The sequence below is a fragment of the Phaethon lepturus genome, unplaced genomic scaffold, assembly GCF_000687285.1.
Source record: "Phaethon lepturus isolate BGI_N335 unplaced genomic scaffold, ASM68728v1 scaffold26890, whole genome shotgun sequence".
Classification (NCBI taxonomy): domain Eukaryota; kingdom Metazoa; phylum Chordata; class Aves; order Phaethontiformes; family Phaethontidae; genus Phaethon; species Phaethon lepturus.
Genome location: NW_010513010.1, coordinates 1 through 13,200, shown reverse-complemented (window position 1 = coordinate 13,200; position 13,200 = coordinate 1). Strand labels below are relative to the sequence as shown.

Here is a 13,200-nt window from a genome sequence, read left to right as displayed (position 1 = left end):
TTTTTGAGCAGACCTGTTGGCATAATGTTTTGTGGACATCCCTTGTCAACAGCTGGTGAAAGTGCTCCATTGCCTTGTGGTTCCTTGCACCAGAGTTTGACACAATTGCCATGTTATTCTTCCCATTTTTTTTCTTATCCTCTTCTGCATTGGTTCTTTTCTTTCTTCAGGCTTTTTTTTATGAACTTTGTTCTGATATTATCCAACATGTGATCTCTCCTTCATTATCTCCACTCAATGGGCAAGAGATGAACAGAAAGCTTCTCGTTCTAGGAGGCATTCACCATCTACTTCCAGGGATTGCTCAAAATCTGACATCCACTGTCTTACAGTAGGACATCATAAATGCACAGGATTGTATCTACAACATATACAGGAGAAGAATCTTCTCGCCCTTTATTATTTTAGAATCTCTTACTCAAACAAATTTACCAGCACTAGTTGAAATCAAATGCTTAACACAATTTTTTAAAGTAACAGTAAGACAATATTTCTGTAGCTGTTTCTCACTTAAGAAAACTGTAACTTTCTGTGCTTTTCTGGGTCCAGCATCTGTGCTCTTCATCCACTACAGCATCATAGCACCCTTACTATTCCTTCCTCTGACCCCTTCCACCTCACCCCCTTCCTGCCCTATCCTGGAGTTCCTGTCTCCTCCGTTGCCTCTGTTGGTTCTGCTCTTGGCTGGCACCAGGAGCAACATAATGAACCTCACATGACTTGGCTTCCTTCTGTTGACTGATGTGATAACCAGTGATGCTCAAGCTCCTGGCTACTCTGCACCCAGGAGTGTGCTTCCAAGCTCACCCTGCCCAGAGAGAGCCCAGGCTCCGTACAGATGGTGATTAGAGAGCCCTGCAGTGCATGGTGGTCTGACCATGTCCATACAAAGTCACGGAAAGCCTGATGCCTTGGGGTTTTTTTAAAGGATGTGGAAATAAGGAAGGAGGTTAGCTTCACTTTACCAAGTTAACTCTAATTAACCTAGATGCACTTCAGTGGTAATGTCTACCCAGTCCAGTTCATATAAATTACAATCCCCAGACCTTCATGAAAGTGCGGTGTCCTAATCTTCAGAGATGCTGTGTAGGCATGCTTGGAAATACATGGATAGTGTAGGCAACACACAGAGGAAGCTTCAGAGCAGTGCTATTAGCAACTATTATGGAACAATTAAAAAAAAAAAAAAGAGAAGAAAAAAAAGTTGCCCCAGTTAGCAGAACTGAGAATGCCTGACTCAGCTGTTGCAGGTTCTCTAAGGGATATTGCATTCCAGGATTCTTGCTCCTTTGTGTCCTCTTCATGGATTAAAGGGAAGAAAATGCCCTTCTACTATCACTTGGAGGCAACTGATAGGCAACATGATCCTACGACTGGCAGTATGTGATATGAAGCTTTCTTAAAGGGTGAGCACTTGCACGCTGCCTGTGCTGGATTTCTGAAGGGTTTTTTTAAGGTGTGTACTGTGGCATCTTTGAAAAAAGTTTGCCAGCAGCTTGCCCTCTATAAGAAAGATATTCACTATTTCCATCTTTAAAATTAGTAAAAAGCCCAGACTGTCTCCACTGGCTTTAACCATCTTAGGAGGGCAATAATCCATCTCGTAAGTCTTTGGATAATTATATCCTCCCTTTAAATCCTTCCCTGTAATTTCAGTTGGATACGATGATCCTCACTTACTGGTCTAAACTAAACTGCTGTGTTAAACAGTTGTCTTATTTAATTCTAGAAGTTGCTTCATTTTGGTTTGGGTGAAATGGTTCCTATATAGAGAGTTCTGTGGATGAAAGGTGATACATACGTGGATTCAATGATGTTTCAAGTGGCAGTCTACTAAGTCACAAAAAAATCAGTTCTGAACAAAGAAACTTAACAAAGAAACGTAACAGTCAGGGAAGTAAGACAGTATCAGAAATTGCAAGGAAGCTTTTAAATTCTCTGTTGGGGTAGAGGTTCTCTCCTGACTCATCTTTTTTGCTAGAAGTTTTGCTACATAATTGCCACCCTCTAGTAAAATCCCTAGAAAAGTTTGACATGTCAAAATATATTTTTTTTTTCCTTGCGTGGAAAGTCTCTATTGGCGGCAAGATCAATGGATAGCTACTCGCCTTACAGCTGAAGCTAGGAGCAGTCCCACCTGGTCTCTCTGCCTATGTGAGAGGCGGTGTGTGACGGGGGCTTGGGTGGGCTACAGCCAGTTACTGAGCAAGGTGACGACTGAGGGATTTCAGAGGAGTCTTTGCCAGAAGAGGTGTCAGGGGTGTGAAGGCCAGGAGGGCTGCCTAGGCCCTTAGCTGAAATTACAGTATGAAGTAAAGGCAAAAGTGGTTTTTGTTTTATTTTCTTGGCTTTTTTAATAGAAGGATAAAATCAAAATAGTTTCATGTGGGTTTTAGAATAGCGGTTAGTATTCTCCATTTGAAATGGAAGCACCCAAGATGCTGCAAAATTTGAAGCACCAAAACCATGCATTTTGGACAGAAGGGCCTTCTCAGATTGTAGCGGTAGCTTACCTGAAAAAAAAAAAGTGTAAAAGATAAGCAGCCCAGGCTGCATGCCTGCACCTCCTGTCTTCCTGCTTTGCCACCTCTACAATTAAATCTGATAAAAGTCACAAATAGCTTATTGTATCTAGAACCCATTCTACTTTCAGCGTTCATTTCTTCCTGCCAAGTACAATAGAATGTAACTTTCATTTTGGATGATAAATCTAAGGCACTGTGAGCTGTAATACTTTTTAATTGCAGGCAATTGCTCTGTGATGACAAGGGTCATTACCTATTCTTATAATTCCTACCAAACACAACAAAAGGGACAGAGAATTATGAACTAATAAAATATTCTTGGCATGTGTGACCTACTGTTACATTACTCCAGAAATAATGCTGTTAAATCCTTTCATTATAGGGAATACGTCCTCCAAAAGCCAAGATGCCCTCATTTGCTTTATGCCATTTGTCCTGTCTTAGCTGCCTTTCATTTAGGTTCTGCAATAAGGCTTAGCTAATTTCTCTATTAAAAAACTTGAATTAATAGCTATACTGGGTTGGACCTAAGATCCAAACAGCTCAGTATCTTCCTGTAATCAGTAATCAATAGCAGAAGCTGAGGAAAACAGGATAAATAAGGGAAAAATACAGAGTGATCCTTCTGCTGAAGTGGCTTCTCATCTTCTGACAGCCTGTACTATAATGGAAGTTTTATCCCTGTATGGATTTCTCTTTCATCAATTAACCTAGTGACTTTTTAAGCATGTTTATACATTTGAACATCTTTTGGCAATTAGTGTCACAATTTAATTATGAGTTCTGTGGAAGAAGAAACTCTCCTCTTACCGTTTTCTGCTGTCTGATAATTTGGGTTCCCCATAGTGCTATGAGAAGTGTTCACCTTCTGTTGTCTTTTGTATTTTCTTTCAGTCTTCACCTTTTTCCCCCCAAGTCTATTTTGTTGTTTTTTGTCCCCTTGTAAAAAAAAAGAACCTTGTTATTCTTTATACCAGTCATGAATCTACCCGATTCTTGCTTGAAGTAGGTAAAGCAAAAATGCATACTGTTCAAAGCGGTGTTACATTGTGAATTTATACATTGGCATAATTACATTTCTGTGTCGCCTCTTATTTTCTTAGTAATTCCAAATGTTGATTCCTCATTTTTCCCCCTGCCACTGAACTGATGTTCTCAAGGAGCGTTTTTCAGAGACCACATGAAGGCGGCGCTATTCTCTTTGAAAATGCTTCTTTCTGTGATTTTTGCATAGTTTTTAATGCCGTTACAGGAGTATGTCAGAAGGAACAGCATGGCATCTATTTAGTTAAGCATGCTACCTCTCCCACTTGGAGCACTGCCCAAATGTTTTGTGGCTTGCTTTCTATCAACCCCATCACAAAAGAGAAGTACTCTACTCCTGAACCTTTTTTTTTTGTGATGCATTACACTAACAGCAACTTGCTGTTGATTTCTTCAGATTTCATCTTTCCTGCAGAGCCCCAGTGAACTGTTAACAGCAGAAATCTCGTGATGTAAGCTCCTCTTTACACATTCAGATGCACATCTTGTTTTATTAAAGGGCTGCGTATCATTTTAAAACAATCTAGCTGCTATTATGGAACGCAAAAACTAGATCTTACGTTGTCTGAGCTCCCCCTAGTGAGTTTTTAGCTCTGCTGCGCTTCTCAAGATCAGATTAAAATGTAAACAAATAATTTTTCTTTACTCCTTTACACGAGGTCCTGTTTCTCACATACAACAGGAACTGTAGGAAGCCGTTTGTGCTCTGTTTCAAGTATCTTCCTAGTACGTTCCCTCAGAAGTGCGCTTCTTGCTTTCTCTTTGGGCCATGTTACCAGTTTCATTTCACAGTGTTTCCTGGACTTCCCTGGTGTTTTCAGAACCTCTTGATGGGTCATACGTGGCTCCACCGGATGCTACCCAGACCAGAGTTTTCCTTCCATCCACAGAGTACCCCTATAGGTTACATCATGCAGTAGTATCCCCACCACGCTCCTGGACAAGACAGTGATTTGGTTCTAACCTTTTGTTACCTAAGCTGTAATTGCACAAACATATATCATCCTCCTGATGGGAACTCTCGGGGTGCCTCTACATTACTCTTCTATTTTGCATCAGAATGGTCTTCTGGAGCACATCTCCCTGGTGTCCCTACATGCTCCACCTTGGTCCACAGTGTGGTGTGGTCTTGGGAGGAGAGGGGGACTGGTTTCTTTTTGGATGAAATTAAATGGAAGGATACACTCCAGGAGCAAGCCTCATGTACTAAATATGAATGGAAACTTCTTAGAAACTGTAACAGATTTAAACAGTATGAGCTTGTGCTGTACAAAGAACCTCCTTTCCTTGTGAACGTTATGTATTCCCAGCTGTTGAAGGGGCAAAGGACATCCCTCCACACAGTCATGTCCTTTCTGTCCCAAAGCAAGATAGACAAATTTGAAATTTGGATTCTGCTGATGCAAATCTCTTCATGTTTTTTAATAACTTGTTTTGAGAATTGTAATAGAGAATGTTAGTGAAGGTGGCTATTAAAAACTGCATAGTCAGACCATTTTAAAAAATATATTAATTTTGTGCTTAGTTTGCTTAGACGATATTTAGATGTGGTTCTAACTAGCAGCTCCCTAGAAGGTACAAAGGTAGGGATTTAAAGAAATGAAACCTTCAAGTCCACCGAAGACATTACAAAGTAGAAAACAGGTTAGTGAATTGGCATCAGCCAGTTCTCAGGCTTAGCAGATCCCAATCTGGATCACCCTGAAAGGCCATTTTCTACTTCAGATCCCCAAATGAAAAACAAATTTTAGCTAATGATAACAGAAATATCATTAGACCCAAAGCCAGCCTCAGGACCCTTTGTGTCTTAAAAGGTTGCAGGAATAGAGGAAGGTCATAAATTCAGCCCATAAGCAGACAGTGCAAACAGTGCCTCTCCTCTGTGGAAAACATCCTCACACCTCATGGTGTAACAGAAGGTTTTTCATATGGTATGAGTAAACAGTAAAAAGCAACTTCTCCAGCTTGCTATGCTTTCCTGATCCGTTCATTGCTGGAGATGACAACAAAACATTTCCAGTCTTGATAGGAAGACCAAGCAAAAGTACTCAGGCCACAGAGGAGATGCTCCACTCAAACGTGCATCAGAACTTCTGTATCATTACTTGTTTCCCCTGGTCAGTCTGGTGAAAAATCAAGCAAAGAACAAAGTAATTTCTTTAGTTACTTGGTATGGTTGAGATGACAAACCCACTGCAGTCTTCAAGCGGAGTGGACAGACGTTTTCTAGCAGCACTGTTTTCTTCTGTCCCAGCAAGCCAGAATTTAGCATTAAACCTTCTATTTCTAAACCTGCCTGCAATGACCAGCAGGGCTTTAAAAGACCCTGGATAATCTTACTTTTATTTTACTTTGTTCTGTGTTTGACCATACTTACTTTTATGATCACACAGAGGCTAGATATGAAGGCACAAGAAGCCTGCTCAGCCACCAGTAACTTTATGGGAAGGATTTTACACTTCAGGGTTTCAGCTCTGTTCTCTGCACAGGATGACTTCACAACTGTCAGAATAACAGGTGCTTCTTTAATTTTAGCAGTCTTTGACCTGATTACAATTGATGGCTGGAATTTATATCTCATGGTGAACTATTTGCTAGTTTATGTGTGTCATAGACTTATTCAAGACTTGAATAAGTCTTATGGTCTGAGTGAGAAAAGGGTCTAATTCCCTAGATTTCTAGCCTTGTGTAGCTACTCCTAATGATAAGGCTGGTTGTAAAAACCACTGCCTAGGCACAGATTAAGCAGTGTCTGTGTGATTTGCCAAAGTGGAACCATTTCTTTGCTTAAGAGTAGATCACTGTCTAATAAAGCTACAGCTGCACCTGCATTTCAAGATAAACATGTCTGCTTTATTTCTAGGTAATAGCTCAGCAAGTTTCAGAGGAGAATTTACAGGAAGGTCGTCTGTACCCTCCGTTAGTCACTATTCAGCACGTGTCACTGAAAATTGCTGTGAAGGTAAGTCATTTCAGTCTTTTGTGGCTTCTTTTCTTCTCATGCTCTCTACATAATCGAGCATTTGATTTGATCAACTAACACATCTTCATATAAGTTGAAGTTGGTTTATGTCAATCCATCTTGGACAAGTAGCAGTTTCAAAATTAAATCCCGAAATGTAAATATAGTGCAAACACAAGAAGGAAAGATACAGAACGATAGCAGGTGTTTATGTCTGTAGAGCCCAAACTGTACTGTCCACCAGTTAGGAGCTGGTCCCCAGGCTTACAGTCACGCGAGCTGCACAGCTGAAGGTTTTTGGCCCTTTGTGATTATCAGTTGCCTGTCAAGAGAGAAAATGACACTCTGTGTCCAGGCAGGGTTTGTGGAATATTTTATCCACCGCTGCACAATAAAAGCTAAGATACTACTGGATGAGGAGGAGCTTTGTAACAGCAAAGACATGTAATCCCGTTCAAAAGTAGCATGTCAGACTCACTTAAATGCAAACATCATCCTGTTTCCTAGTCTTATTCGCTTATCCCGGATCCAGTATACTTATAGGTAACTGTCAGCACCGCAGAAGATGATGTAAGGCTTTACACTGATTTTGAACTTCTGTTTTTAAAACCTGTTAAATGTACTCAAATAGTTTATCAGCACTAATTAGGATTTTAATGCATCCTTCTAGATTGCAGAAGAAGCCTACAGGAATAACACTGCCTCCACCTATCCTCAGCCCAAGGACCTAGAAGCCTTCATCCGCTCTCAGGTTTACAGTACTGATTATAACAGGTTTGTGGCTGACTCCTATACCTGGCCTGAAGAAGCCATGAAAGTGAAACTGTAAATATTTAATGAAGAATGAACAAACTAGCAGGAGTTAAAAAGCATTAAAATATTCAGAATGCTTCTGCCTAGGAAGCCTAAGGATAGCTAATTTTTTAAGATGCAGAAAACTTTTTCTAAATTGTAATACATGGTTAGAAACCCAGATTAAGAAATCATATTAATTATACACCAGAAAATAAAAATTAATCTGAGAAATAAATTTGTGCTGTTTGGTTACTTTGATTGTTATTTTACTTAAGATACACTACACTATAGTTTTAGAGATCTTTTTGTTATCAAAATAAAGAGTTGTACCTTGAGTTGAGAGCTTTGTCACAAATATCAGTGAGAACTTCAGTAGACAGATGGTACCATGGAAAATTAAGAAATGCATATGATGACTTTAATCCATTACAGGTCACAATGTAATTTGCATAAATTGTCAAGCTGTTACTTAAAACAAAACAAAACAAAAAGAACAGTAAGTTTAGAATATTTTCCTCCGAAGAAAAGTCTGTGTAGGGTAATGAAAATTTTCTAACGAGAACTGAACCTGCAGAACCTTTTGTTCACATCTAATTAGAGTATTTTAATGTTGCTTAGCTAAGCTGAAGTCTTGTAAATTATTAAAGATTTCATTCCCCCAGCAAGATAACTGCTGTTTTGATATGCTGTAATTGTTTGGCCTAAAGTTCATGGAAGCGCTTGGACTCCATGTTCTTGACAAAAGGAGAGTATTAAAATGCTATGAATAGGCTTCTTTTTGACTAAGCATTTTCTTACAAACATCAGTTATCTGGCTAGTAGTAGGTTTTTTTATATAGTAAACTTAATGAATTCCTGTAGTATTTCAGGCCAATGTATTTTTAAACACACGTCATATGTAATAAAAGTATTATTCTTGTAACAAACTTCAAATCACCCAGCTGAGGTCTGCTAGATGAATAACCATTATGGGGAAAAGAGTGTGTAACTATGGGGGGAACAAACACCTTTTATTAATTCCTTGATATTTAGTGAATATTTCTCTCACTTGCTACTATTTGAATGATCTGGTTAGCTCAATTTCTTCAGTAAGGTCTTTAAAACAGTTTTTACAACTTCATTGATAATTCAGCATGCTGTGTTCATCTACACACGAATTTCAGCTCAAGAGATCTTAACTTTTTTTACCCTTTTTCATCTGTCAACCAGTAATCAAAAGCGATACTTGGCAGTGACCCTTACTCTTCTGCAAAAAAAGTGATTCCCTCTGCAAACTGCAATGGAAGCATCAAGGGACACTGCTTGTGACCTGCATTATTCTGGATTCATAATTAGTATTTCCAGAAATAAAAATCATGAGTCTGTGGTTTCCCGTAGGATACATGATTAGATTGTACTATAAGCAGTTTCCTCCTTTAGAAAAAATGACCGAACAAAGCTTGTGCTCAGAATAAAGCTTTAGACAGCTCTAGCTCCAAATTGTTTGGCCACCCTCCAGCACAGACTTTCTAACCTATGCCAGTCTTGCCTTTCCCATTTCCTTGTGGTTGGAATCTCGTGGATAAGGCCTATTTCTAAACCAGTTTGTTTTGCTACTTACAATGAGACTGAATGCAAATTGGTTTATTGGTTTTCAGTCATGGTCATGTGGAATCTGCATTGATACATCAATGTTCCAAAAAACCCCAAAGAATTATTAGTTGTTACAGAATTACCACTCTGAGAAAAATGTAATATACTTTCTCGACAATTCTGGAAACAAAGTGTACATGAACACTTTTTTCTGCTATCATGCTATAATTAAAAATTAACTTCATTTGTCCAGCCCTTCAGCTCTGCCACAGCTGCAGACTGCAGGTGCTGAATTCACAAAGAGGAGAGGCACTTCCTTCCTCATTGCATAATGGGAACCTGTGAACATTTTTTGCCTTATTGTGCTTTTGGCCAAAGTTATGATCATACCTGCAATGTACTTACCACAGCAAAGGAATGTACGTGAATCATCGTTCTGTGCAACCAGAAATACTGCCATCCTTTGTATTTCAATATATTTGCTATTATGAGAAAATTATTAAAACACTTCCTTGCATTTTATTTGAAAGAAAAAAGTATGTTTTTTTTTTTAGTCTTCAACAGAGCGTACTGAAACACGGTCTTTAAATGGCTGCTGTCCAAATGGCCTGGGTTTTAGATTTGAAGAGCCAAACCTCTACAGCTCAAGAGTAAGCCTGCTTTTATTGCTCAGTACCAGTTTTCACATTGTGGTGCTCAGTGACAAAGTGGAAGGTGGTAAGCTGGTAATTCTGTAAGGCACATCTACTTGGGACTTTTCAGTAGCATTCTTCATCTACATATTGATGACATTTAAATATGATAATCCATTATAAATTGGAACACTGAATTGCAATTCACTGTCTACCTACACACTCAGCACACTAGCCCATACGAAAGTGCTTCCTAATGAGCCATTAATGTAATTTCCTGTTACAAGCTACTGGAAAATTGTCTCTCAGTACTAATTTGACATAGAAAATATCATTAAAGTTATATGCATTTTTATTTAATTTATGATATAGTTTTTTCATTTTTCTACATTTTACATGTATTTCTTTATGTAATGTAGGGAGAAAACAGAGGAAACAACTCTCTCATCTTACACATTCTTATTACCAAGGTGCTTGGCCTAACTATATATATATATAAAATGCTATGAGTTGAGCAGCTAAAAAATATTAATACAACCAGACCGTAACGAGATGATAGGAAGAGGATTGCAACAATGGTGGTATTAGCAAGGTAATTTTATAGGTACTACTCAAAGCATACATGGGACAGGTGATGTGGGCATCTTTCTTTTTCCCCTCCCCACCACCCTTTATTTAAAAGCAAAACTTGATCCTGTGGTTGGACACAAGCCTCTGCATTTGATGGATTAGTTGAATGAAGAGCGAGCAGATGCTTTGTGAAGCAGTAAAAGACATTGCATGCACTAATCCATGACTGTAGCATTGAGACTTCCTTGACCTGGGTGTGCTTTTGTATCGGAAATCATGTTAATCTGTGACTGCAGCCACTTTGGTATCCCACAACTATGCGTAGAAGTTAACTGCAGGTCTGCACCACAACTTAGTGACACATAGCACGGTATAGATGAGGAGACAGAACTGTGTAATTCAGGATACTAGAGTGTGGGATGTTTATCACCCTGCAGGCACTTTGAGGCGTGGCTCATAGTGACAAACACCACTTACAGGGTCTCAGAAAACAAGTAAACACCTCTCAAAAATATGTGGCAATTCAAAACAGAAGCTAAGATTAACTCCATGAACCATTCTTCTCGTATGTGAAACAGTTTCCGTTTTCACAGTAGCTCTAAGGCACAATATTTCAATGTTAGTATCATCTCTTGCTGTCCAAAATTAGAACTCCTTACACAGCTTCTCTTATTTGTCTGAAAGTTTGCCTTCGATACCAAATAAAATCTGAAAAATATGTCCACTTTGATGTTGTTTCAGGAATTCTAGGAACTGGCCAAGATCCATGTGATAGTCGTTCCTCAGGCCATAATCACCATGTGCCTGAAACTGCAGGTCTTCAAAAGAACAAAAGAGACGGAGATGGTTGATGCTTCCCTCTGTTTCTATATTCTCCACATGCTTGCATGAAATATGCTTCCAGTTGGGATACCTAATAACATGCCAAAATTCTTCACAGTTTTCCCTGAGTCCCTCCACACAGATGACACCAGGTTTCCCTGTTAGGCAGAAGCCAGTCAGATTTAACTTCTTTGCACAGTCAAAAATCTTTTTCTTCAGTTCCTGCCTATATATGTGATGGCTGTAGATCCACATGCGATGCAATGTTTCTTTAACTACAAATTCTTTTGAAGCACTTTCAGAAGAGATCTTACTGTTTTCCAAGTAAGGCAGGCTGTTTTCTTTCACCCATTGCACAGCTTCATATATATGCAGTTCACCTGAGTCTAAAGAGCTGATGTAAGAAGTGAGACCAGTGTTGAGCTGCAACTGTTGCTGTCTGTGGAGTGCATTCGATCTTGCAAAAAGCTGTGGAGGTACGTGAGGGTACATGTGAGGCAGCAGTACCTGCAGTTCCACTTTTCCCTTAAAAATGGCACACACATGCAAAAAGAAAATTAATTCTGCAGCTACTGAAAGACATGCTAGGTTCTTCTTCCCTGTCAAAGGCAGATTATGAGCAGATGTAATTAAGATTGCTACATCCTACAGCCCGGAATTACTTACTGAACATGAGCCAGCAGTATGCCAGGTGGCTGTCCTGGTTTCAGCCAGGATAGAGTTAAGGCCAACAGCATCCTGGCCTGTATCAGAAACAGTGTGGCCAGCAGGGAAGTGATTGTGCCCTTGGATTCAGCCCTGGTGAGGCTGCACCTCGAATATTGTGTTCAGTTTTGGGCCCCTCACTACAAGAAGGACGTTGAGGTGCTGGAGTGTGTCCAGAGAAGGGCAACAAAGCTGGTGAGGGGTCTGGAGAACAAGTCTTCTGAGGAGTGGCTGAGGGAACTGGGGTTGTTTAGTCTGGAGAAGACGAGGCTGAGGGGAGACCTTATCGCTCTCTACAACTACCTGAAAGGGGGTTGTGGCAATGTCGGTGTCGATCTCTTGTGCCAAGTTACTAGCGATAGAATGAAAGGAAATGGCCTCAAGTTGCACCAGGGGAGGTTCGGATTGGATGTTGGGAAAAACTTCTCCACCTAAAGGGTGGTCAAGCATTGGAACAGACTGCCCAGGGAAGTGGTGGAGTCACCATCTCTGGAGGTGTTCAAAAAACGTGTGGATGTGGCACTTCAGGACATGGTTTAGTAAGCTTGGTGGTGTTGGGTTGACAGTTGGACTGGATGATTTTCAATTTCCAGTCACTGCAGTATTTTAGACTCAGACCTACACTAATGGCTATGTTTTCTATGCAAGTATTTACTTCGCTTAGTTGTCACACATAACCTTTTCTTTAATTGGATAAACTATTGGAACTCCTTATACTCTTAAGTTTGGGGTTATGTATCACGGTTAATAGGCTGGTTTTGTTTTAGTGTTTGTGTGACTTTTCTTAATAGTATTCTGCCAGCCGGGATTATTTTTACATTAGTGTATTTTAAATACAGATCAATAAATGTTAGTACATGTGGCAAGGAGTGGAAGAGAGAAATAATACAGCCGTTTTGCTAGAATGAAGTCCAACATATATATTCCCATGAGGGGAGCACTGCCTTTATAACACACAAGTCTTTGTAAACCACTAAACTGACAACACTCGTATAAGCAGAAGCCTAGCTAAGCTCTTGTGAATACCATGTGTGCCACTGATGTCAGTTGTTTATTCCTATCTGCGATTCTGTTAGACTTTCTTGCCTAAAGAAAGTCAAGACTCAAATAAATAATTAAAAACAAGAGTTGTTTTGTTACTCTTGACTTTGGAAACAGCAAACAGAAATTAGGGGTTTTTTTTCTCCCTCTTTTCTTGAAGGCAGAGTTTTTAAGAGTCTGCACTAGGAATAAAGAAAACACACATTAAGTGGAAGTTCTCACCTCTGCCTCCCCTACATCGATAGTGATTGAATATTCGAGCCGTGGGGGCAGAGCTCCATCAGCGTTTCTCAGGTAGTGCTGCACGCTGGGCACAGCATCCTCATGCAGATTTATTTCACCTTTTTTGGGAAACATTGAAAGGAGCATTTCCACTTCCTGCAGCTGGAGCTCCAGGCACCCTTGTACTGTGGCTGCCATTGCACTGCCCTCCACACACACCTGGAACGAGAGGCCTGGAGTCAAACCCCGGGGTTTAAGCCAGAGCGAGGCGCTGCACCACGCCGTGCAACCAAACAAGCCGGCCTCCGCC

General features: G+C 40.0%; 2 protein-coding genes across 2 annotated transcripts in view; one reads left to right on the top strand and one right to left on the bottom strand.

The window, feature by feature from the left end:
• Positions 1 to 7,561, top strand: part of ME1 (malic enzyme 1, NADP(+)-dependent, cytosolic) — a 41,149-nt gene extending 33,588 nt beyond the window's left edge. Inside the window, exons 7-8 of the mRNA XM_010289014.1 lie at positions 6,433 to 6,531; positions 7,202 to 7,561. Coding sequence (XP_010287316.1) covers positions 6,433 to 6,531; positions 7,202 to 7,360 — 258 coding nt within the window. The 3' untranslated portion in view covers positions 7,361 to 7,561. The remainder of the gene's footprint in view (positions 1 to 6,432; positions 6,532 to 7,201) is intronic.
• Positions 7,562 to 10,769: 3,208 nt separating this feature from the next.
• Positions 10,770 to 13,088, bottom strand: RWDD2A (RWD domain containing 2A). The gene is made up of 2 exons (XM_010289004.1): positions 12,891 to 13,088; positions 10,770 to 11,447 (listed from the first exon to the last, which is right to left on the bottom strand). The coding sequence occupies exons 1-2, from the start codon at positions 13,086 to 13,088 to the stop codon at positions 10,770 to 10,772; spliced, it is 876 nt and encodes a 291-aa protein (XP_010287306.1).
• Positions 13,089 to 13,200: the final 112 nt, after the last annotated feature.

Excerpts from the sequence above, each read along its gene's own strand:
- RWDD2A (XM_010289004.1), bottom strand. The coding sequence starts at position 13,088 with ATGGCAGCCACAGTACAAGGGTGCCTGGAGCTCCAGCTGCAGGAAGTG. Across the intron at positions 11,448-12,890 it reads TCGATGTAGGGGAGGCAGAG|GGAAAAGTGGAACTGCAGGT; the intron begins GTGAGAACTTCC and ends GCCATTTTTAAG.